The 23,513-nt window shown below is 45.3% G+C and overlaps 1 protein-coding gene across 1 annotated transcript in view; it reads left to right on the plus strand.

Moving 5' to 3' along the window:
• WDR12 (WD repeat domain 12) overlaps positions 1-23,513 on the plus strand; it is a 31,243-nt gene that overhangs the window by 1,730 nt on the left and 6,000 nt on the right. The window contains exons 2-12 of the mRNA XM_044304423.1: positions 520-614; positions 3,191-3,285; positions 6,465-6,571; positions 7,055-7,170; positions 7,857-8,011; positions 8,696-8,741; positions 12,948-13,033; positions 13,344-13,484; positions 15,691-15,796; positions 20,224-20,356; positions 20,480-20,552. Of these exons, the coding sequence (XP_044160358.1) occupies positions 520-614; positions 3,191-3,285; positions 6,465-6,571; positions 7,055-7,170; positions 7,857-8,011; positions 8,696-8,741; positions 12,948-13,033; positions 13,344-13,484; positions 15,691-15,796; positions 20,224-20,356; positions 20,480-20,552 (1,153 nt within the window). The remainder of the gene's footprint in view (positions 1-519; positions 615-3,190; positions 3,286-6,464; positions 6,572-7,054; positions 7,171-7,856; positions 8,012-8,695; positions 8,742-12,947; positions 13,034-13,343; positions 13,485-15,690; positions 15,797-20,223; positions 20,357-20,479; positions 20,553-23,513) is intronic.

Consider the following 23,513-nt stretch of genomic DNA (forward strand, 5'->3'; position numbering starts at 1 on the left):
GAGATTTATCAAACTGGTGTAAAGTAGAACTGGCTTAGTTGCCCATAGCAACTAATCAAATTCTACCTTTCATTTTTCTGAACAATGAAAGGTGGAATCTGATTGGTTGCTATGGGCAACTAAGGTAGTTTTGATAAATCTCCCCCTTTGTCCCTGCTGTAAATGATGATATAGTTGTCGCACCTCTTGTGTGCTCACACGGACGTGTTCGCGCTGAGAGATTAAAGAGGTAGTAAAGTATAGCTGCAGCCCTGTGGTAATACCTGCTCCTCTATACATCACGAGCAGTCACAGAGGACCGGGGGTGGGAAGCAAGGAAGGCAGAGCGAGCAGCTGGTCCTGAAGCCATCAGAACCTTGCAGCAGAGGCTTCCCTTAGCGCTGTAAGGACTGCCCACTCCCTCGGCGGCACATTCTGGCAGACCAGCAGTGAAATGGGATGTACCCAGAATCTGTCACCTGAAATCCCCTTCTACTTGGATAAGAAAGCGAAGGTTTAGTAGCGACATTTTTCTTCTAGGTATGAGATCGATGATGTTCCTTTTTCCATTCCGGCCTCCTCCGAAATTACAGATCTCAGTAATGTCGTCAACAAGCTGCTCGAAACCAAGAATGGTAAGTTCAAAATGGCAAATTTTTCCTTTTTTTTTTTTTCTTCTTCATTGCTTCTCTTACCTAAAACAATGTAATAAAATGTGATCAAAAAGTCGCACACACTCCAAAATTGTATCAATAGAAACTACAGATTGTCCCGCAAAAGATGAGCCCCCACACAGCTCAGTAAATATAACTAGGGATGAGCAAATCGACTTCGGATGAAACATCCAAAGTCGATTCGCATAAAACTTCATTCTAATGCAGTATTAGAATGTATTGGCTCCGATGAGCCGAAGTTATTGCTTCCAAGTGGTACCTTGGAACCCAACCCGAGTTCAGGAAATGTTTTTTACAGTACAAATTCATTTATGAAGTTATTGCGGAAAGTCTCACGAGACTTCACCAAGCAATACCTTTGGCTCATCTGAGCCAATACATTCTAATACTGTACGGAGCTCCTGCTCCGTACAGTATTAGAACGAAGTTTTATGCGAATCGACTTCGGATGTTTCATCCAAAGTCGATTCGCTCATGCCTCGATAGAACTATAAAAAGTTATGTTTTTTAGACATAAAAAACTATACATATGTGGTATTGTAATCATACTGACCCAGAGAATGAAGGGCACAGGTCAGTTTTGCCACAAACGGAACGCCGTGGGAATGAAACGGTGGAGATTAATTTTGTATTTTTTTTTGTAGGAGATATATATATATATATATATATATATATATATATATATATATATATATATATATATATATATATATATATATATATATTTAAATGGTGGCATTAGAAAGTATAACACTTGTCCCGCAAAAGATAAGCTCTCATACAGCTATGTGAACGAAAAAATAAAAAAAAGTTATGGCTCAAGGAAAATAGGGAAGAAAAATGAAAATGCAAAAACGACAACACTCCGGTATCCAAAGGGTTTCCTGAGATTTTTATGGATGACTTATCTCCGGATAGGTCATCAGTATCTGATCGTTTGGGGTCCAACACCTGGGACTTCCACCAATCAGCTGTTTGAGAAGGCAGATGTGCTTCTGTGAGCGCTGCGGCCTTCTCTGCTTTTCTTAGGTCAGTGATGTCACGTTCATTGATCACGTGGCCTAGGAGCTGTGAGAAGGCAGCGGTGCTCACAGGAGCGCCAGTGCCCTCTCAAAAAGCTGATCTGTGGGGGTCCTGGATGTCTGAGCCCCACTGATCAGGTACTGATGACCAGAGGATAGTTCATCAGTAAAAAAATCTTCGAAAACCCTTTTAAAGTATAGGACATGTTTACGGATGTAGAAAGCACATGGATCATCTATGTGCTTTCAGCATCTTTATGTCTGTTCCGCAGAAAGATAGAATGTCCACAAAATGCAGACCAGGGGCTCATTAATGTTAATAGGTCTGCAAAAAGAGGCAGACGGCACACAAATTGCATCCGTATTTTACAGATCCGCAGTTTGCGGACCGCAAAACAGACACGGTCGTGTTCCTGAGGGATGCTGCATGCATACTTCTCAGTGTTTGGTATTACAGACCTTCATCACTCCTAGGCCATGTTCACATGTTCAGGATTTAGGTTTGGTTTCTGTGCCAAAGTGGTGACAGTCAGCTGTGAATAGCGTATTACACCCTATTGACACAATCATTATAGATGTAACGTTCCACTCAACACACACCCATGTGTAAATCGGCTGGACCGTCCATGGCAGATAGGAGTCTCTTCTTTGGATTTCTAATTCAGATTTTCTGAAAAATTCATGGCTGATTTGCAAATCTGATGCATGTGAACATGCTCTAAGGGTAGCAGCGTTTCTGCAGAAAAAGTTTCACTGCAGATTTAGGTGCGCTTTTTAACCCGTGCAGGTCATGCTGTAGATTTTTTTTTCCACAGTGTGTGGATGAGATTTCTGAAAATCCCATGTATACAAAGGCGCAGCTTATCTCCTATGGGCTCATTTAGACAGCAGTTTTCACGTCCATGTGCTGTCTGAGCGTAGATTGGACAGCTCACGGACACATTAAAATCAGCGGACCGCACATGTCTGATTGGGAGACCATTGATCTCTGTATAGAAAAGAGCAGCATGGACTATTTTGGTCCAATTTTCATGGTATGCTTGGCCGTTCAAGTCAGTGGCTCCATGAAAAAAAATACAGTGCGGCAGACTTATCAAAACTGGTGTAAAGGAAAACTGGCCCAGTTGCCCTTAGCAACCAATCAGATTCCACCTTTCATTTTTCACAGCTCCTTTGGAAAATGAAAGGTGGAATCTGATTTGTTGCAATGGGCAACTAAGCCAGTTCTACTTCACACCTGTTTTGATAAATCTCCCTCTGTCTGTCATCCATGTTTCATGGGCAGATGTTTGGAGACGCTGAAAGGAAGTGAAATCGGTTCTTCTAATAGATGGAAAATGAAACAAAACACAGAGACAATACTGTTTCCACATGGATGGAAAGTCTTTCGTTTTTGCAGATGGAGCACTGATGACATTTACAGGACTTAACTGTATGAGCCCTAAATGAACAGGAAAAATAATCTGAAGTGTTTTAAACATTAATCCTCGATAATATCTATTTCTTTCTGTACAGAAGAACATGCTCATGTGGAGTTCGACTTCCTTGTCAAGAGCCAGTTCCTGCGGCTGCCACTTATTAGACATATGGAAGTGGAGGGCATTTCCACAGTAAGTGATCCCACATTGTTTCTTCCTCTTCTATTAATCAAAGGGTATTCTCATTCTAATAAGTGAAGGTATATCCAGCTACCGTATTTTTCGCCCTATAAGACGCATCGGCCCATAAGATTCACCTAGGTTTTAGAGGAGGAAAAAATATATTTTTAATTGGACCTCAGATCAGACCCCCAATGTTAATCAGACCTCAGCTGACAGCCCCAATCAGACCCCCCAATGTTAATAAGACCTTCAATCAGACTTCAGACCTCTGATCAAAAAAAAAAAATTTCACTTACCTCTCCTGCTCCGAACACCGCTCCTCACCTTCAGCGCTCCTCCTGGTCTTCCTGCCACCGGCTATGCTGTGAACTGAGGCGCACAGCGTGAGGTCACAGAGCGCCTTCACGCTGTGCGCCGCCACTGCACAGCCAAGGACCAGGAAGCGATGAGTACAGAGCCTTCACCGCTTCCTGATCCTCCGTTACTAATGAGCACTTCCATATTGGAAGCGCTCATTCGTATATTCACCACATAAGACGCAGGGAGATTCCCCCCCCCCCTGTTTTTTTTAGGGGGGGGGTGCGTCTTATGGGGTGAAAAATATGGTGTAGGCCATCAGCTAATGATTACTTGGGATCCAATAATTACCTATCAATATCAGATCAGTGGAGGTCTGACTCTCAGCACTCCCACCCATCAACAGTCTGCAGCGCTAGGGCCAATGTTGTGTTCTCTTGAGGTTTTTTCAGTGATTTTAATTGTACCTATTCCATGTGACACATAAAGGAAATTTTAGGTCAGTATGGGTAATCAATATCTCGAAACTGGTATACCCAATACCATACCTCCCAACTTTAGAAAAGAAGGAAGAGAGACAAATTGTGCAGCGCACTGTGGCAAGTTTTTTTCACTTGTCTCTAACTCCGCCCAAAAAAAATAACTAAATATCTAATCTCAACCAGTCCCCTAAATGCCCCCACATAGTAATTATTCCCCCTTTATGCCCCAACACATTAGTTATACCAGATATGTGCCCTGCCCCCCCCCCCCCTCTCACAGTAATATACCCAGTAAAGTGCCCCCTTCACGGGCAGGATTATGGGGGTGCAGTGCGGCGGGATTACTCAGGTCCTTGAACAGTTGTATTATTTGATAAGGGACTATAATTTACAGGGATGTCTTTTATATATTTATTACACCCCAGAATATTTCAGGGGGTCACTAAAGTGGGGTACATGCTTCTAGGGGGCCAGTGCCATACTCTGCCCCCATTGTACCGACACCCCCTCTGCTGCAGCCAGCCCATCTCCAGTAATTTCACTGGCCAGGAGGCCTGGAGAGAAGTCTTCTGTCACCTGCGGAGCCCTGACCACAAGACTCATCTCTGCTGCCAGAGAGCCGTGTACACACATCCATCCAGAGGGCAGCATCACTGCAGCGGGGAATCTGCGGGGACATGGAGCACTAGAGCCAAGGAGCCGGCAGGGAGCAGAGGCTGCCACCAGCAGCAGGATACTGCGAGCTCCCGGCGGACCCCTGTCACTCCCCGTACCCAGACCTGTAGTGTGGAGCGTGGGCAGGGAGTAGGAATAATGAAGCAGAGAGCCGACAGCCGGCTCTCTATTTCATCATTAGATAAGAGGCAGCTGTCTCTGCTTCTTATAGAAGTAGGGACAGGTGCCGGAAAGCGGAACATACCTCCCCCGTACTGGGACAGCCACTGACATCCGGGGCTGTCCTGACGGATCCGGGACAGTTGGGGGGGTATGCAATACTTTTAAAGGGGTTATCTCCCTTCAGTAAATTACATGCATCATTAAAAAAATGTTAATACAATGCACTTACTAATGTATTGTGATTGTCCATATTGCTTCTTGTGCTGGCTTGATTCATTTTTTCCATCACATTGTACACTCTATGGTTACGACTACCCTGCAATCCATCAATGGTGGTCGATCTTGCATAAGAAAAAGTGCTGGCCGCTCTGGTGGGAGCACACATAGGCTGGTGCCTTTTCCTATAGTGTGCAACCTCGGCCACCGTTGCTGGATTGCAGGGTGGTCATAACCATGGAAACAAGCAGTTCATAATGTGATGGAAAAATGAATCCAGACAACAAAGGAAGCAATATGGACAAATCGAATTACATTAGTAAGTGCCTTGTATTAAGTGCCTTCCTCTGCATGATAAATGCCACTTAGTGAAGTGACACAATCCCTTTAAAGAGGACCTTTCATTGGTCCAAACATTGTGAACTAAGTATCATGGCATATACAGCGGCGCCCAGGGATCTCACCGCACTTACCATTATCCCTGGGCGCCGCTCCATTCTACCGCTAGGCCTTCCGGTATGTTCAGGGACTTGGTTAAAGTAGGCGGACACTTAGGGGACTTGGTTATAGTAGGCGGAGTCTGCCCTTGTTCTCCTGGGCGGCTCCTTTTCACAGGCTGTAGTGCTGGCGAATCGCAGCGCACAGCTCACAGCCTGGGAGAAAAAACCTCCCAGGCTGTGAGCTGTGCGCTGCGCTACAGCCTAGGAAAAGGGGACACCCAGGAGTAGTCTCCGCCTACTATAACCAAGTCCCCGAACATACCGGAGGACATAACGGGAGAACGGAGCGGCGCCCAGGGATAATGGTAAGTGCAGTGAGATCCCTGGGCGCCGCTGTACAGGTCCTTCTAAAAAAAAAATAGCATATTGTGATTTTTTTTTTTTATAGGAATTTGGGGTTTTCATGAGCTGTATGCCAAAATCATCAATATTAAAACAATAAAAGGCTTGAACTACTTCAGTTGTGTGTAATGAATCTAAAATATATGAAAGTCTAATGTTTATCAGTGCATTACAGAAAATAATGAACTTTATCACAATATGCTAATTTTTTTAGAAGGACCTGTATATGTCATGATACTTAGTTCACAATGTTTGGACCGATAAAAGGTCCTCTTTAAGTCTTTGGCATTATGACATCAATCTGTGGTATAACATAGTCACAACACTGCAAGGAACAATTTGTTGGCCAAAGGCTATGTAGAGCATCATTCTGCTGTAGATGTTGGTTTGGGGATTGTTTCCCAATCTGCTGTGAAAATCCCTATAATAAAAATGTTACTTGTGACACAACCCACAGCTATGGATTAATGAAATCTCCAGCCACTTGACTCGTCTTCCGAATTCTTATTTATAGGAAGAAGTGGTTGAAATTGAATATGTTGAAAAGATCACCGCTCCCCAGCCTGAAGAATGCATGCTACATGATGACTGGGTCAGCTCCATAGCAGGAAGTGAAGAATGGTATGTCACACTGTATTTTGGGTTATACTGTGTGCTAATCTGTGAAATGTGATATTTAAAGGGGTTTTATACTGAGGACCTATCCACAGGATAGATCATCAGTATCTGATTGGTGTGGGTCCGAAGCCTGGGACCGATCAGCTGTTTGAGAAGGCCACAGTGCATGGGTGAGTGGCCTCCTCACAGCTTACCGAGCACAGAGCCGTCCATTGGTATCGCAGCTCGGCCCCATTCTGTTGAATGGGACTGAGCTGCACCTAAGCCATGTGACCAATGGATGTGACCTCACTGGCCTAGGCAAAGCAGCGAGAAGGCCACAGCGCTCACCAGAGCACTGTGGTCTCCTCAGACAGCTGACCAGCCGGGGTCCCAGTTGTTTGAACCCTTCTGATCAGATATAGAAGACCTATCCTGAGTAATCAGTATAAAACAGTCAGAAAACCCCTTTAACGTGCATCTTTTTTTTTCTCATTTTGTGCCTAGGATTTTAACTGGTTCTTATGATAAGACATGTCGGATCTGGTCAGTGGAAGGGAAGCCACTAATGACCATTGCAGGCCATACTGAAGTTGTTAAAGATGTTGCTTGGGTGAAGAAAGGTAATTTTTTTTTTTCTATTTCCAGTTATAAAATGTAATCGCGCAATTCCTTAAAGGGGTCTTTTTAATATTACATATATAAATCTAGACTTTTTCCAGTGAGGTTTTTGGGTCAGGTGTTCCTCCTGACCTCCCATAAGCACTTGAGGAGGAGGATAGAGGCGAGTCTTATGCTCCAGCAGGATTAGGGGGTGTTGAAATCTGACATGTGTACACTCCAGAGACTCCTGTAAACTTGAGATCATTGGTGGAATCAGACATCATTAGTCTGGGGTCTGCAAAATACAGATATAGTCCTTGTGCATTCCGCACTCGGGGCGGAAAACAGACAATAATTAGACATGTTCTATAATTTGCAGCTTGGACAGCACACAGATAACATCCATATGCTCTCCACGTGTTTTGCAGCCCCATAGAAATAAATGCAATTTAGATCGGACAGAAAAAATGGTTGTGTGACTGCGCCCCCTAATGTTCATGGGTAGTTACACAGGCATTTTCTTTCAGACTTGAAGGGGACTGGCTATTTTTTCCATTCTTTCCCACCCTTTAATTCAGGGTATTGAGGTCACAGGCCACCCAATGATCTAATCTTCAGACTTAGTGTAACAAGCATGTGAAGTTTGGAATAGCCCCCCATATACGCGTGTAGAGTTGTGAGATTTGTGACTTGTTCTCCCCTATAGACAGCCTGTCCTGTTTGTTACTGAGTGCATCAATGGACCAGACCATCCTTCTGTGGGAGTGGAATGCTGAGAAGAATAAAGTGAAGGCTCTTCATTGTTGCAGAGGACATGCTGGCAGTGTGGACACCATAGCTGTGGACGGATCCGGCAGTAAAGTAAATGAATATATATAATGGACGTCATTAGTATCATGCCTTAAAAAGGTTTTCCACGACTTTAATACTGATAATCCTCTGAATACGTCACCACTGTCTGATCAGTGGGGGTCCGACACCCGGGACCTCCGCCGATCAGCTGTTTGAGAAGTACCGCTTCCTTCTCACAGCTTAGCAAGCACAGCACCGTACATTGTAAAGCGGCTGTGCTTGGGATCGCGCTCAGCCTCATTCACTTCCATGGGGCTCAGCTGCACCTAGGTCACGTGATCGATGAACGTGTCATCATTGGCCTAGAGAAAGCTGCGAGAAGGCTGTGGCACTACTGCGAGCACCAATGCCTTCTCAAACAGCTGATCGGTGTCAGACCGCCACGATCAGATACTGATGACCTATCAAGCCCTTTTAAAGGGCTTTTTTTATAGTCAACATTGAACGGTTATCTCCCTCAGTCCCAGAACTTTGAAGTGAGATATAGGCACTGCTTAATTCAAATAGGGACCCCTGTTCTTGTGGTCGGTGGGGATCCCGGCCTATCTTGTTCATTCAAATAGGGACCCCTGTTCTTGTGGTCGGTGGGGATCCCGGCCTATCTTGTTCATTCAAACAATTTACTATTTAATGCCTTGCTAACAAGATGCTTGTCACTATGACTTATCATAACTGTGCTTGTCTTCTGATTAGTTTTGCAGTGGATCATGGGACAAGATGCTGAAGATCTGGTCTGCAGGTTAGTACTAGTCATCAAGGGGTTAAAGGGGTATTCCACTTTCGTGATATTGATGATCTATCCTCAGGATAAGGCCCCATGCACACGGCCGTGTTTCACGGCCGTGTGCGGGCCGTGGAACCGCGGCCTGGATCCCTCCTGAGAGCAGGAGCGCACGGCGTCACTGGTTGCTATGACGCCGTGCGCTCCCTGCTGCCGGCACAGTACAGTAATACACTGGTATAGATCATACCAGTGTATTACTGTATTGCGGCGGCAGCAGGGAGCGCACGGCGTCATAGCAACCAGTGACGCCGTGCGCTCCTGCTCCTAGGAGGGATCCAGGCCGCGGTTCCACGGCCCGCACACGGCCGTGTGCATGGGGCCTAAGTCATCAGTATCAAATAGTCAAGAAGCCAACGCCTGGCATCCCGGCTAATCAGCTGTTTGAAGAGGCCACGCGACTCGTATGAGCGCTGCATCCTCTTCAATGTTTGTGCATACAGTCTCCATTCTAGTGGTGGCACGGTGTAATTACAGCTGTTTGTCTTGTTCACGTGGTTGGGACAAACCTCTGTAATTATACTGCACCAACCATGAGTAAACATTGTAGATCTGATATTGATGGGTTATCCTGAGGATCGGTCATCAATATCATGAAACCAAAATATCCCTTTAATAAGCACTAAAGGGGCCAAAATTATGCACTAGTAATCTTTCCATGAGCCATTAGATTTAGGGTTGTTGTCCCCAAACCTGTTTTTCTCGCCCAGTTTCCTTGGGGGACACAGAAGACCTTGGGGACACAGAAGACCTTGGGTATAGCTCATCTCCATAGGAGGCGTGACACTAAGTGAAAACTGTTAAGCCCCTCCTCCACAGCTATACCCTCAGCCTGGAGAGAGAGACTGCCAGTTTTTGCTTAGTGTCCAAGGAGGCAAGACACTCCCTGCTACTGCAGGGCTGTTTTCTCCTTTGTTGTTTTAAAACTGATCTCGCCGGCTTTGTTTGGCTCCCGCTCGGTACGGATCACTCCGATGTGGCTTCCCGCCGGACTTCAGAGGCTGTTCTTTCACTGTCCTCCCCTTTGGGGAGAGCATGGTTGTTCATGTGGATGGTTCCGGTGTTCCTTTTGGCCTCGTGCTGTCTCCCTGGTTCACACTGGCTGTATTAGCTGTGTGCCTATTTACTGAGTCTACCGCGTGCTGTCCTCCCGCTGAGTGCAGATTGCATGGTCCTGCTGTAGACTTGCCTTCTTGATAACTTGGGGGGACTACCTTTTTCGATCCAGATTGTCCTTTGATCTCCCACAGCGGGGCTGTACAACGTGGTTACATCAGCATGGACTTTTGCCTGTCTTCTCCTGGTATCTGGCGGATCCTTTGGGTTCTTTCCATCTGTCCTCTGCTCCCCCACTCGGGTGGATACGGGACAACGTTGTTCGAGGGCCGACGGGGCTAGTTTTGTCGACCCTTCTGCCCGTGTTACTGGTCTGCGCCTGATCACATTGGGTTTTCGCCCGCTTGCCAGGCGACTCCAGCGGGTTCGCTACTGTCCACTCCTGGCTGTGTTTCGTCCAGGATCTGTCGTAAGGCTTAGGGTTTTTTGTATGGGGTTCTGTGGGAAGCTGTGCATTCCCCACTCTGAATTTCTCTCCCCATGGTTCTGTCGTTTACTTGGGGTGTCAAGTGTCGGCGCTGTTCTTCCTCTTCCAGCGTTCCCGGCCCTCTGGGCCTGCCAAGACCTTCTTCCTCGGAGTGGCTCTTTGGTTCCTCTGTACTGTCCTTCGGTACCGCCCTGGGACTATATACTGAGCTCTCGGCGCTCCAATCTTGTCCTTGGGGCCGTTACAGAGGTTCTCTCTACCCCTTCTGTCCGGTACGGTTGTGTTCTGTATCAGTCGTGTCTCTGACGGGTGCCGGAATGGCCCTTTTTTTGTTACGAGCCTTCTGTCTTTTCCAGGACAGGGCTGTTCTACATCCCGTTTTTCTTCGTTCCTTCCTTCCTTCCTTCCTTCTGAAGGTGGTGTTTGCCTTTCGCTTCAACACCTCACCTATTTGGACGTTGTTTGGGCCTTGCCGTTTTTTTACTTGGAGATCTCCGACTCTTGTAGATGTTCGGCCTCTTGGGTTTCCAGGAGGTCTGTGCATAGGGTTGACGGACTCCAGGGTGGTTGTCCTCCGCTTGCTCAGATTGGCTATTGCTGAGGTTTCCGCACCTAGGGCAGGATTCTGTCTTGGTGTCACCGTTCATTTCACCAGAGCGGTCGGTGCCTCCTGGGCCGGAGGCATTGGGCTTCGGCCATGCATTTGGGCAAGGCGGCCACAGGTCTACCTTGCACGCCTTGACAAGTTCTACAGGGTGCATACTCTGACTTTGGCAGATGCTGCCTGCCCCGCCTGGGTTTGCGGGCGGCGGTTCATTGATGCCTTTCGGGTGCTTCACCTTGGTGCTGTGGTCCCTCCCCCTTTTGGACTGCTTTTGAACGTCCCAAGGTCTTCTGTGTCCCCCAAGGAAACTGGGCGAGAAAACGAGATTTTTGTATAACTTACCAGTAAAATCTCTTTCTCGCTCTTTCCTTGGGGGACACAGCACCCACCCATTCATTGTTTTTCTCTGTACAGTTTCCGAGTTTTTTGTTACCCATTGGGTAGTTGGCTTGTTGGTTCCTTGTTGGGCTTTGCCTTTTCTCACTGCTTGGACACGCAACTGGCAGTCTCTCTCTCCAGGCTGAGGGTATAGCTGTGGAGGAGGGGCTTAACAGTTTTCACTTAGTGTCACGCCTCCTATGGAGATGAGCTATACCCAAGGTCTTCTGTGTCCCCAAGGTCTTCTGTGTCCCCCAAGGAAAGAGCGAGAAAGAGATTTTACTGGTAAGTTATACAAAAATCTCGTTTTTAAAAAACATTCCCAGCCACTAACAATGTTTTTTTAGTTTTTTTTTCGCAGCTGCTCTGTTTTAACTCTGAGACTCCCACCTCTGGTGGACTGGAAATGTGACATCCTGCCCGTGGTCACGTGCCGCTTGGGGACATGTCACCTCTGAGGCCAATGAATGCATGCACATGACCACTGATTGGATGTCAAACTTCTGGACCACAAAGAGCAGGGGCAGGATCCTCGGTGCTGGAATGGAACTGAGTGGCAACAAATAAGTCTCCCTGCCTTTTATATTAAAGGCTACTTACACCTTTCGGGACATTTTATTATTATTGCATTGTACTCATTTTGAGCTAAAAATCCTTTTTTTTTTTTTTTTTTTTCTCCTGTACAGGGCTGAGATGCTGTAATAGAGGGTTCTGAATTTTCTCTCGGTCAGCCATTTGACGCTTCCGATCTCTGACCTGATAAAGTTACAGCTCGGTTTTTATCTTTACTGAGTGTAGCTGAAATAAGTGTTTATGACCTCTTAGTAAATTAGGATAAGGGTTATTAGATGACCAGCACAAAGTGAGAGTAAAAAGTATCATTCACACAGCTATAAAAACAGTTAAAGGGGTATTCCCATCTCAGACAATGGGGGCATATCGGGCATACCTCTGGGACCTGCACCTACCTCGAGAATGGACCCATGGGGGGCGCCATTTCTATGGTACCTGGCCGAAAATAGCCAAGCGCTGGCTCGGCTATTTCCGTTGGCCCCATAGAAATTGGGATTGGTGGCCGCAAGTGCGGTGCGCTCCCATTCAATACTATAGGGAGAGCGCTTGGCGGTGGCCAGACCCCGAAAAACCCGGGGTCCTCCGGCCACCATCTTTACCGCTCCGTTCTCATTGTAGGTGTGGGACCCACACCTATCAGACAATGGGGACATATCCTAGCGATATGCCCCCATTGTCTGAGATGGGAATACACCTTTAAGCCTTTGTAACAGAATAGCTCAATATTTTTAATAAAGACCAATTGAAAAAAAATATATATATATATTTTTTCAAAATGAGTAAAATGCAATCGTCAAAAAAATTGCTTCCGAAGTTGTACATAGCCTTTAAGCACCTTACTGGCCCTTGGTTTTGGGTCATCCAACCCATTTAATGTCTACATTATCAAAAAGTGAAACGTTCAGGGCATGTCTACTGATTTCATTGTGATTGTTAGGGAGATAAAGGTATTGTCCACTAGTACGTCATGATATTCTGATAGTTGGGGTCTGACTTCTGTATAATGTAAAGCTCAGCAAAAATACCTGGGCAGAACTAGAGGTCTCAAGTTTTGGTTCCATTGCAGTTCCCACAGATGAAGAAGACGAAGTTGAGGAGAAATCAAACCGTCCAAAGAAGAAACAGAAAACTGAGCAGCTTGGATTAACAAGGGTAAGTTTATATGAAGAGGCAATCTGATCCTTGGAGAACGATAGAAGATATTGTGCTGTGCACAGGTTTCTGGGTAATGTCGCTGGTAAGGATGTGAGAAACTGGGAAGTTTTACCCTGAGATGTGTTCTGCAAGGATCTAATAAGTAATATAATTCCTAGTAAATTTCTTCAGGCAGTGCTTTGGTGTGACCAGTATTTGAGTTTCTGTGCAGCTTTTTAAAAACTGGGCATTGGGTGATGGGCATCATGAATGGAGGGACGAATGTTGCTGGAGATACCCAGTCACTGAGGGTTTCACTTTTTTTCAGACACCGGTTGTGACTCTCTCTGGACACAATGAAGCTATTTCATCGGTGCTGTGGTCAGATGCAGATGAGGTTTGCAGTGCATCGTGGGATCACACTATCAAAGTGTGGGACATTGAGGCAGGGGAAACTAAGACCACTTTGGTAAGTATGGGGGGGGGGAATATGTGAAGTCAGTTTTGCTTAAATCTGCACCAGTGTACTTTATACCACATATTATCAGATGCCTCATGTTGTTTGATAAATTTGTCTTAAACCTAACAGCTTTTTGTCTAGAAAAATTCCTCCAGTTTTCTTACTCCACCCTCCACCTGGAGTGCGATTGTGACAATGTTAAAGCTGGAGTGACTCATTAACATAGCTAACCACACCTACTTTTCCACACATATTTCAAATCTGGAGTGAGTGGTGTAAAAAGGCAAAAGGTCGCAAAATTTTGTGCAAGTGAATGCAAAAAGTCGCAAAAGCCTTATTTTGTGGTGCTTTTTTTTTTTTTTTTCCCCAAGCAAGAATTCTGGAGTGAAGGTATGATAAATCAGGGCCTATATGTTTAATTTAGTTTCAAAGTTGCCCTACAGTTTAAGAGAAACATTCACATTAACTGGGGAAAGAACAGAACACTTACCTGGTGAACTCATTTTCATCTTTTTACTGGCAGATCCGCTAAATCTCGCTCCACGTCTGCCATCCAAGATGGCTGCACAGCTGCTCAGACTTCGATACACACTGTGCATTGGTAAGCCAAAGCACTTCCTACTTGTCCAGCACGTTTTACGTGAGCAGTGCTGGCCAATCCTAGGGCAGCAGGAATATTCTTGGGCTACCAAATCTACAGTGGGCATCAGGTAGTCCGAGAAACGGTGTAGCCATCTTGGATGACAGAAGAGAAGCCTGGGAATTGGTAGATCTACAGCCAAAAAGATGAAAGGGAGGGCATTGTGTAAGTGTTCTGTTGCCCAGTTCATGTGAAATGTTTTTTTCTTGAACTGCAAGGACTAACTCTATGGTTTATTGTAATAAAGCTGTCCCTTCAATTACTTTTACAGTTTTTTTTAGTTTTTTTCCACTGAAATACCTGACTCGCCACCATTATTTTTGCCCCCTGTGCACACACAATTCTGTATGTGCTGAAATGATCTTGCCGATTTCATGTAAATGAATGATAAAAGTAAGCAGAAGATACACTTGCACACATCCCCAAAAACTTCCACTGGTTGGCCCTGAGGAGGGCCCAGGCAGCCCCCAGACATCGGCCCACCTGGAAATTTCCCTGTAAGGTCTATGGCCAATCCGCCCTTACGCTAAGATGCACCAAACAGTAGGGGGTTGAACCGCCTAGACCTCACTGATTATAAAAATGAAGTGATAACCGCGCTCATTCATCATTGCGAGTCCTTCAATAGTTGGAGGGTTCTGAGCAGTGGTTGACCCTCTGAGGGTGTTGGCTGAACACAGACTGAGTGATCCAGGTTTTGCTGAGAAACATAAGGGTACAGCCACACGGTCTGGTTTCTGCATGCAGTTTTGGAAGCCAAAACCAGCAACGAATTAAAAAAGAAGTTGTATCTGTCCTTTTATGTTTTCTTTTTCTGATTCACTCCTGGTTTTGGCTTCCAAAACTTGATGCAGAAGCCTGACTGTGTGGCCGTTCCCTAAAAGGCCTAAGATTTGGGGAGTTTCAGATGGCCTCCATCTACTGAGGAGTGCCCCACAGCATCTTGCCGTTATCCCTGTATGTCTTTGAGGACCTCATGCAGATAAGTTCTAACGGCACTAGGTGGTCCTGATTTATTTTTTATTTATTATTATTTTTATTTATTTTTTTACTTATAAGGGGCTGGCTGCTGCTTAATAATTTTCCAAAATGTGCTGGAAATAACACAAAGTAACTTACCACTATAACAATGTGGCCACCGATAGAGGGTCAATCGGGCCATAAGCAGCCCCATTGAACTGCACCGCTCACGGCAAGGTAAACTAGTGCCAGTGCTGTGTGTAGTTCACTGGACTCTTCTGATGGATGGTATGTTCTCCATACATCATGGGGGAAATCTATCAAACTGGTGTGAAGAAGAACTGGCTTAGTTGCCCATGGCTTCCAACTTTCATTTTCCAAAGGAGCTGTGAATCTGGTTGCTATGGGCAACTAGGCCAGTTCTACTTTACATCAGTTTGATACATCTCCCCTATATTAGTAAATTACTTTGTGCTATTTCCAGTTCATTTTGGAAAATAGTTAGTGGCCAGCACCTTTTAAGAATCCAGCAGTAGAATAAGTGGTTGTTTTATAGAGGATGGTTGTAATACGGAATGAAATCCATGTTAATACTTTTCTCTTGTTATCTATCAGACTGGCAGCAAAGTATTTAACTGTATCTCCTACTCGCCATTGTGCAAGCGCCTGGCATCTGGTAGTGCAGACAGACATATCCGTTTATGGGATCCAAGAACTAAAGGTGAGCGCTCACAGTGACCCCCTACCCTCACCCTTCCCCCAACTTGGAGAATGACACTTCCTGTGTATTAAGACTGCCGTTATATATCGTCAATAGTGGCAAGCACAGACATTTAACCCCTTAAATGCAGTGGTCCGTTTTTACCATGGCATGTGCAGTGGCTTTTCCCTGGAGCGCTGTGCTACCGGGGCTGGAAAGGCTCCCCCGCACGCCAGGATATTGGAAAAAGTAACCAATAGCATTATTGGTTATTTCTATTATCCTGGTCTCTCTGAATAAAGGGTAAAGGAGATAAAAAAAAATAAAAATAAAAAAAAAGGAAGGGGGGGGGGGTTAATCTCTATTCTTCCCAGAGGAAGTTCGAGAGTATCCAGCAGGGCGCCAGAAGAGGGACCTGTGAAATTATTAGCCAAGGCAAAAAGTATGTATTTCCGGTGTTAGAGGGATATTAGGCTGCCAGGGGGAAAAAAAACATCAGGGGGGTCCCCTAATGGATAGGATATAGGCACAAGAGATGGAACAAATAATTTTTTTTTCACCCCTTTGAGAGGCGCCACCATCCCTCGAATAAGAAATGTGTAAAAATATAATATAACTTTTTGATCATTAAAATTCAAGTTTAGTGAGTTATTAAAATTCAAGTTACTAGCACATATGTTCAAAGACTCAATTAGCGATTAATCAAATTATGTCATATTATGAATAGAGATAAAATAAAAGCAATTTTAACTCACTTCACCCAGGAGGTACCGGATGGGATAAACTCAAAACACCCACCAGATCACCTCCTGCGCCTGGGTCGCCTATAGGATCACACGGAATGACAGCAGTCCAGTCGAGCCTCTTCTCAATCGTCTTTATTTGAACCACAGGGTGGGGTGAAGGCACCTTGCTCTACGCGTTTCGGGGTATGAGACCCCTTCATCAGGAGCATCGCGTAGAGCAAGATGCCTTCACCCCACCCTGTGGTTCAAATAAAGACTATTGTGAAGAGGCTCGACTGGACTGCTGTCATTCCGTGAGATCCTATAGGCGACCCAGGCGCAGAAGGTGATCCGGTGGGTGTTTTTTAGTTTTATCCCATCCGGTACCTCCTGGGTGAAGTGAGTTAAAATTGCTTTGCTTTATCTTTATTTTTATTCATAATATGACATCATTTGATTAATCGCTAATTGAGTCTTTGAACATATGTGCTAGTAACTTGAATTTTAATAACTTATCAAAAAGTTATATTATATTTTATTACACATTTCTTATCCGAGGGATGGTGGCGCCTCTCAAAGGGGTGAAAAACATTTTTTTTTTTTTTGTTCCATCTCTTGTGCCTATACTTTCTGAATAAACTCAAGGGGCCAGATTTATCATTACTCTGACAGCTCACTCCACTTTAACATATGGCTAAAGTCAGTTTTTGCCAAGTCAGATTTATGATCGGCCCTTTAAGACTGTAATAAATGTGGTTTGACGGTAGCAGTTTATCCGTCAGTAAGCAGCTTTACAAAAGTCGCACATCTTTATGAAAAAGTCGCATGTTCTATTAAAAAGTCTCATAAGATAAGCATGGTCCTCACTGGAGTGAAATTGCGACTTTTTAAATAGTCCCAATAGTAAATCTGTCTAGAGACTCATTTACAGAAGAAAACACGCCCACTTTCAGAAAACTGGCGAGCATAGTGCAGAGCAGAAAAAAGTCACAAATTTGTGCGCAGTTTTAGCGTTTGGGACTTTTTTTGGGACTAATGATAAATCTGGCCCATGGTATTAGAGCTATAGTTCCTATGGAGGCCTGAAGGTGGCAGAAAAAAGACTGAATTCATCATAATCTGCTGTGTGAAATCAAAAATTAAAGCGTCATCATGTCCCAAAATGCCTGGACTATTAAAATAAACATCTGGTACAGTGAAGTTTTTTTTTTCGTCACTTCACCTCTCCCAAAAAAAAAAAAATCTTAAAAGTAAATCGGTCGTAGACTTTAGGCTACTTTCACACCTGCGTTAGGTGCGGATCCGTCTGGTATCTGCACAGAGTCGGATCTGCACATATAATGCAAACGATTGTATCCGTTCAGAACGGATCCGTTTGCATTACCATGAACAAACAGTTCATGATGATGCAAACAGATCCGTTTTGACTTAAACTGAAAGTCAATGGGAGGCGGATCCGTTTTCAATTGCACCATATTGTGTCAGTGAAAACGGATCTCGCAAGCGGACCCAGAAACGCCAGTGTGAAAGTAGCCTTACAGATACAAAATCACTGAAAACTAAAGGTCGCCCCACAAAAAATAAGCCCTTGCACAACTCCATAGACATAAATATAAAAGAGTTATAGGGGTCAGAATAAAACAGAAACTATATATAGTGGTATCACTGTAATCGTAGTGACCTGGAGACTGAAGGGAACAGGTTAGTTTTCCAACGTAGGAAATACCGTAAAAACAAAACCAATAAAACTGTGTTTTTTTTTTGTTTTTTTCTAATTCCACCCTTTTTGGAATTTTTTTCCAGCTTCCCACTACATTGTATACAATATTAAATGGTGACATTAGGAAGTACAACTTAAAGGGAGTCTTTCACGCCGATTCACTGTATTAACCTAACAGACTTATGTCCACGGCATCCCCCCTATTAAAAATGTGCTTACCGTATGTTGCTTGCTATCATCGTTCTGCCAAAAAACACTTTTAATCCATATGCAAATTAGGCTGTGAAGGTGCCCAGGCCCCTGGGTCATTTTCATATGAATCCACTCCGCCTCCAGACGCGGTGGAGGGGCAGTGGATTCATATGAAAATTACCCAGGGGCCTGGGCACCGGCCGTTGTAACGCCGCCCCTGCGCACCTTCACAGCTTAATTTGCATATGGATTAAAAGTGTTTTTTGGCAGAACGATGATAGCAAGCAACATACGGTAAGCACAGTTTTAATAGGGGGGATGCCGTGGACATAAGTCTGTTAGGTTAATACGGTGAATCGGCGTGAAAGACTCCCTTTAAAAAAAATTGTTATCTCTGGGAAGGCAGAGAGTGAAAAACTAAAATGTGAAATCACTGTCGGGAAAGGATTAAAAAGCCACAACTGGGACTTTTAAAGAACTTCCACAAAATGTTTATTCTCTGACCTGCTAGAAAGGTACATGATGTACGGTAATCTTCTTACCAGTGTCTGTATTTGTGACTTATAACCCCTTCCTTCTGCTCCTCGGCTGTGTCATGTGACCAGCAATCAGACTTTCCAAATAAAACAGCATCTTATGTGTGGACAGGAGGCCAGTTTCTCTATGCATTCCTATAGGAGCCTCAATGTCGGGCCTCCTGCACACAAACGGGTGCTGCCCGTTGCCGTATTGTGGACCACATTTGCGGATCCGCAATACACGGGCACTGTTCTGTGTGTATTCCGCATCATGGATGTGAACCCATTCACTTCAATGGGTCCGGAGATGCGGAATGGTGCAGCATGGAATGGAACACTACAAAATGCTTCCGTGGGGTTTCGTCCCTTACTTCCGTTCAGCAAAAAGATAAATGTCCTATCTTTCTGCGGAATGGCTGGATCGCGGATCCATTAAAGCGAATGGGTCTGCGATCCGCTGTGGCTGCCCCACGGTCGGTGTTCGTGCATTGCGGCCTGCAGCACAGCCACGGGCGCACACGTTCGTGTGCAGGAGGCCTCAGTCTCATAGGAATAAATAGAGATGTAATTGATCTCCAACTGACACAGAACAGGAAGTCAGAGTGTTGGTCACATGACACAGCTAAGGATCAAAAGGGAGGTTATAACTCACAAATACAGCCACTGATTGAAGACTACATCATCTACCTTTTCTAACAGGTCAGAGATTATTATTATTTTTTTGCGGGAGTTCTTTAGGTCCCACGCCTGGGAACGGACTGCTTAAAAAAAATACCTATTTTGGAACGAGGCTTGTCCCAGGAAATTGCAGCCCAATTTGCTGGATTGTCCCAGGAAAATCAGGACAGGACAAGTATGTACTTAAGCATCAAGTGCCTTTGGTTTCTTTTTTTGTTGTATGTTGCCTTTAAAGAGGACCTGTTACCTCTCCTGAAATGTCTATAACTACTTGCGTCCCCCCATGGAATAACAATTCTGGAGTATCTTTCCATAGAACAGTTTTGTGCCCTTCCTCTATTGATCCGTCTAGAAATTATGAATGAATTACTAGCAGTATACATTAAAGGTCCATCTGGGTGTTGCCAGTTGGAGGGGTGGGGTGTCCCTGCACAGTGACAGACACGCTCCCAACTGGTAACATCCAGATGGACCTTTTATTACAAACTCCTGGCGGTTCATTCATCTTCTAGTAGGAATAGAGGAATGGGACAACATATGAGGACATGCTCCAGAAGCATAGAGTTATCAGAGAATAAGGGAAGAGTTCTTCATAAATGTTGCTTTCCTCTACAGATGGGTCCCTGGTTCTGCTGTCCTTAACTTCTCACACGGGCTGGGTAACAGCAGTGAAATGGTCCCCCACCAATGAACAGCAACTTGTCTCTGGATCTCTTGATCGCTATGTGAAGCTCTGGGACACCAGGAGGTAGATGTCCACACATGTTGTCTATTAATTCACATCTGTTGTTGAATGATTCACTACTCGTTCTTGATATATCCTTTCTGCCGTGGTATTCAGCATAGCTGTTATTTCTGCTCATTTCTCCAGTTGTAAAGCACCTCTATATGACCTTTCGGCACACGGAGATAAAGTTTTAAGCGTTGACTGGACAGAACATGGGGTAAGAACCTTAACATGAAACATCCTTGTTTTATTACTTACACATTTGACTGCCCCTTTTAGATTATATCAGGGCAGTGATTTTAGCATCTCCTAAATATTATCTTGGGCAATGGATTCTTGTATATATTATTTAGGCTTGAATTACACATGGGCTTTTGTGGCAGTTTTTTTTAGCCGAATGCAGGAGTGGATACAGAATGGAGGCATTCCAGCCTTTCCTTTTCCTTCTTTTTAGGCCTCATGCACACGACCGTTTTTCTTTTAAGGTCCGCAAAAACGGGGTCCGTAGGTCCGTGATCCATGACCGTTTTTTCGTCCGTGGGTCTTCCTTGATTTTTGGAGGATCCACGGACATGGGAAAAAAAGTCGTTTTGGTGTCCGCCTGGCCGTGCGGATCAAAAACGGATCTGTCCTGAATTACAATGCAAGTCAATGGGGACGGATCCGTTTGACGTTGACACAATATGGTGCAATTGCGAACGGATCCGTCCCCATTGACTTTCAATGTAAAGTCTGGAGTCCCTTTTATACCATCGGATCAGAGTTTTCTCCAATCCAATGGTATATTTTAACTTGAAGCGTCTCCATCACCATGGGAACGCCTCTGTTAGAATATACTGTCGGATATGAGTTACATCGTGAAAACTCATATCCGACAGTATATTCTAACACAGAAGCGTTCCCATGGTGATGGGGACGCTTCTAGTTAGAATATACTACAAACTGTGTACATGACTGCTGCCTGGCAGCACCCGATCTCTCTCTTACAGGGGGCCGTGATCAGCACGGATCACGGTCTCGGCTGCAAAACGGTGCATTTTCCGATTTTTCCACGGACCCATTGAAAGTCAATGGGTCCGTGGAAAAAAACGGCACAACGGCCACGGATGCACACAACGGTCGTGTGCATGAGGGCTTACATCCACTCCTGGCCTCCCATCCTAGAGAGTTTGATATTTTGCTTTTTAAAACGTACCTAGGTTTTAGAGGAGGAAAATCAGAAAAAATGACTTCATCAGACGAAAAATGACTAAATAGACCTTAATGCTCCGAACGGTGCTCTGCACTCGCCGCTCCCTGGTTTTCTCAGGGCCTGCGCAGCACTGTGACTTGACGTTGCACAGCGTCAGGTCATAGTGAGCGCACTAGGTTCTGACACTGTTTTGAAGTCAGGACAGCACAGTGTGGTGCCCAGAGGAAGACCGGAGCAGTGAGTAAAGCCAGCGCTAGCAGCTCTTTACTTACAGCTCCCCACACCTACTGCTTACTAGAATCTCTTTATACTATGCACTGCCATTTTTACCCCAATTTTGTGGGGGGAAAGTGCGTCTTATATAGCAAAAAAATACAGCATTTACTAGAACAGACATATCAGGAGAGCTGAAAGGTCTTGTTATTAAGGGAATGTAATCATGGGTTTAACTAGAATCATGTGGGACCCAGGACAAACGTTATGCCATCACCAGCATGATGCTCAGATGCACAAACCCACATGGGGTGGCTACAGCTCTACATAATCCAGTCATACAATTGACATGACCATACAGGTGACAAATGCTATAACCATACTGTTGGCGAACAAAAACCTAGTAAATCAAGACCAACATTACCAATAATATCATAATGTAAGAGCCAAAGAATACTGCCAGAACATGAAAACAAATTACCATCACATAATTCCACCATACTGCTACTGTAAAAAAGCACTATACTATGACCAAAATTACCATAATATAGTGACTGTACAGTGGTATTTGCATTCTACACTGGCCTTCTGCAAACCGTATAAGTGAAAACGGAACAGTTGTATCTAGTAGCTTACAGATGGCGTTTTTGTTGGAATTGTTCACTTTACGTTTTCTTTTCCATTCGGCCCAGCTCTGTGAAGACTTCTTCAAGCCACAACTTTTGATTTGTGTAATGTACAAGCATCTACCCCACCTTTTCCCCATTTCTATATTTTGTCCTCCATAGTACCCCAAATGGTTATAATGGCCCCTCCCTTTTGTGCCCCACATAGTAATAAAGCTCCTTTTGCGTTCCCTACTTGGCAGTGACCCAGTTTGCCTTTTCTCGCCCAGTTTCCTTGGGGGACACAGAAGACCTTGGGTATAGCTCATCTCCCTAGGAGGCGTGACACTAAGAAAAAACTGCTAAGCCCCTCCTCCACAGCTATACCCTCAGCCTGGAGAGAAAGGCTGCCAGTTTTTGCTTAGTGTCCAAGGAGGCAAGACACTCCCTGCTACTGCAGGGCTGTTTTCTCCTTGTTTAAATTTTGATTTTTACCTTTTCTTTTTGTTCCAGACAATCAGGGACAACAGAGTCGCACTTGACCTCTCTGTTTCTCCCGGGGTCGAGCTGCGCCAGTGCCGGTCATCCGCACTGCTGCCTCCCCCACAGAAGGCAAGGTGGACCAGGGCAGCCCAGCTCCCCTGCATCCCGCCAGCGCAAGGGTCGCCCGCACGCCAAGCCCCTCTTCCAGCGTCCTGCCACTACGGTGCCAGTAGCTGAAGGGGCGACCCTGCTGGAACAGACCGAGGGTGAAGACGGCTATGGTGAGAGAGTGGCTTCTCCAGCCCTACGACCCCCTTCCCCCACCCCGGTCTCCTGCGTGACTGACCCCCATACTTTAGCCTATCCAAGCAGAGTGGCTATTGGGTGGCTGGACCTAGGCTGGTCCCTGGGGTGTCGCAAGGCGGCAATCTGCTACAGCACTCACCCATTCCCTCTCTCCCCTCCATAGATCATAAGGGACGCGGCAGCCTCACTACAGGATGGAGGTCCGCGCAAAGAGGGGGCGCTTGCCGGTGCGTGCTCAGGGCAGCCGCAAAACTTTAGTCCACGTTCGCGGCCCGCTGGGCCGCACCATCCGGTGCTCCTTCCCGGGCCCCTGACTCTTCCTGGCCGCGGGGTGGCTCCCGCGGCCGGCGTTACATGTGCGAGCTATGCTCCAACTAGG

The sequence above is a fragment of the Bufo gargarizans genome, chromosome 8 (assembly GCF_014858855.1).
Source record: "Bufo gargarizans isolate SCDJY-AF-19 chromosome 8, ASM1485885v1, whole genome shotgun sequence".
NCBI classification, from domain to species: domain Eukaryota; kingdom Metazoa; phylum Chordata; class Amphibia; order Anura; family Bufonidae; genus Bufo; species Bufo gargarizans.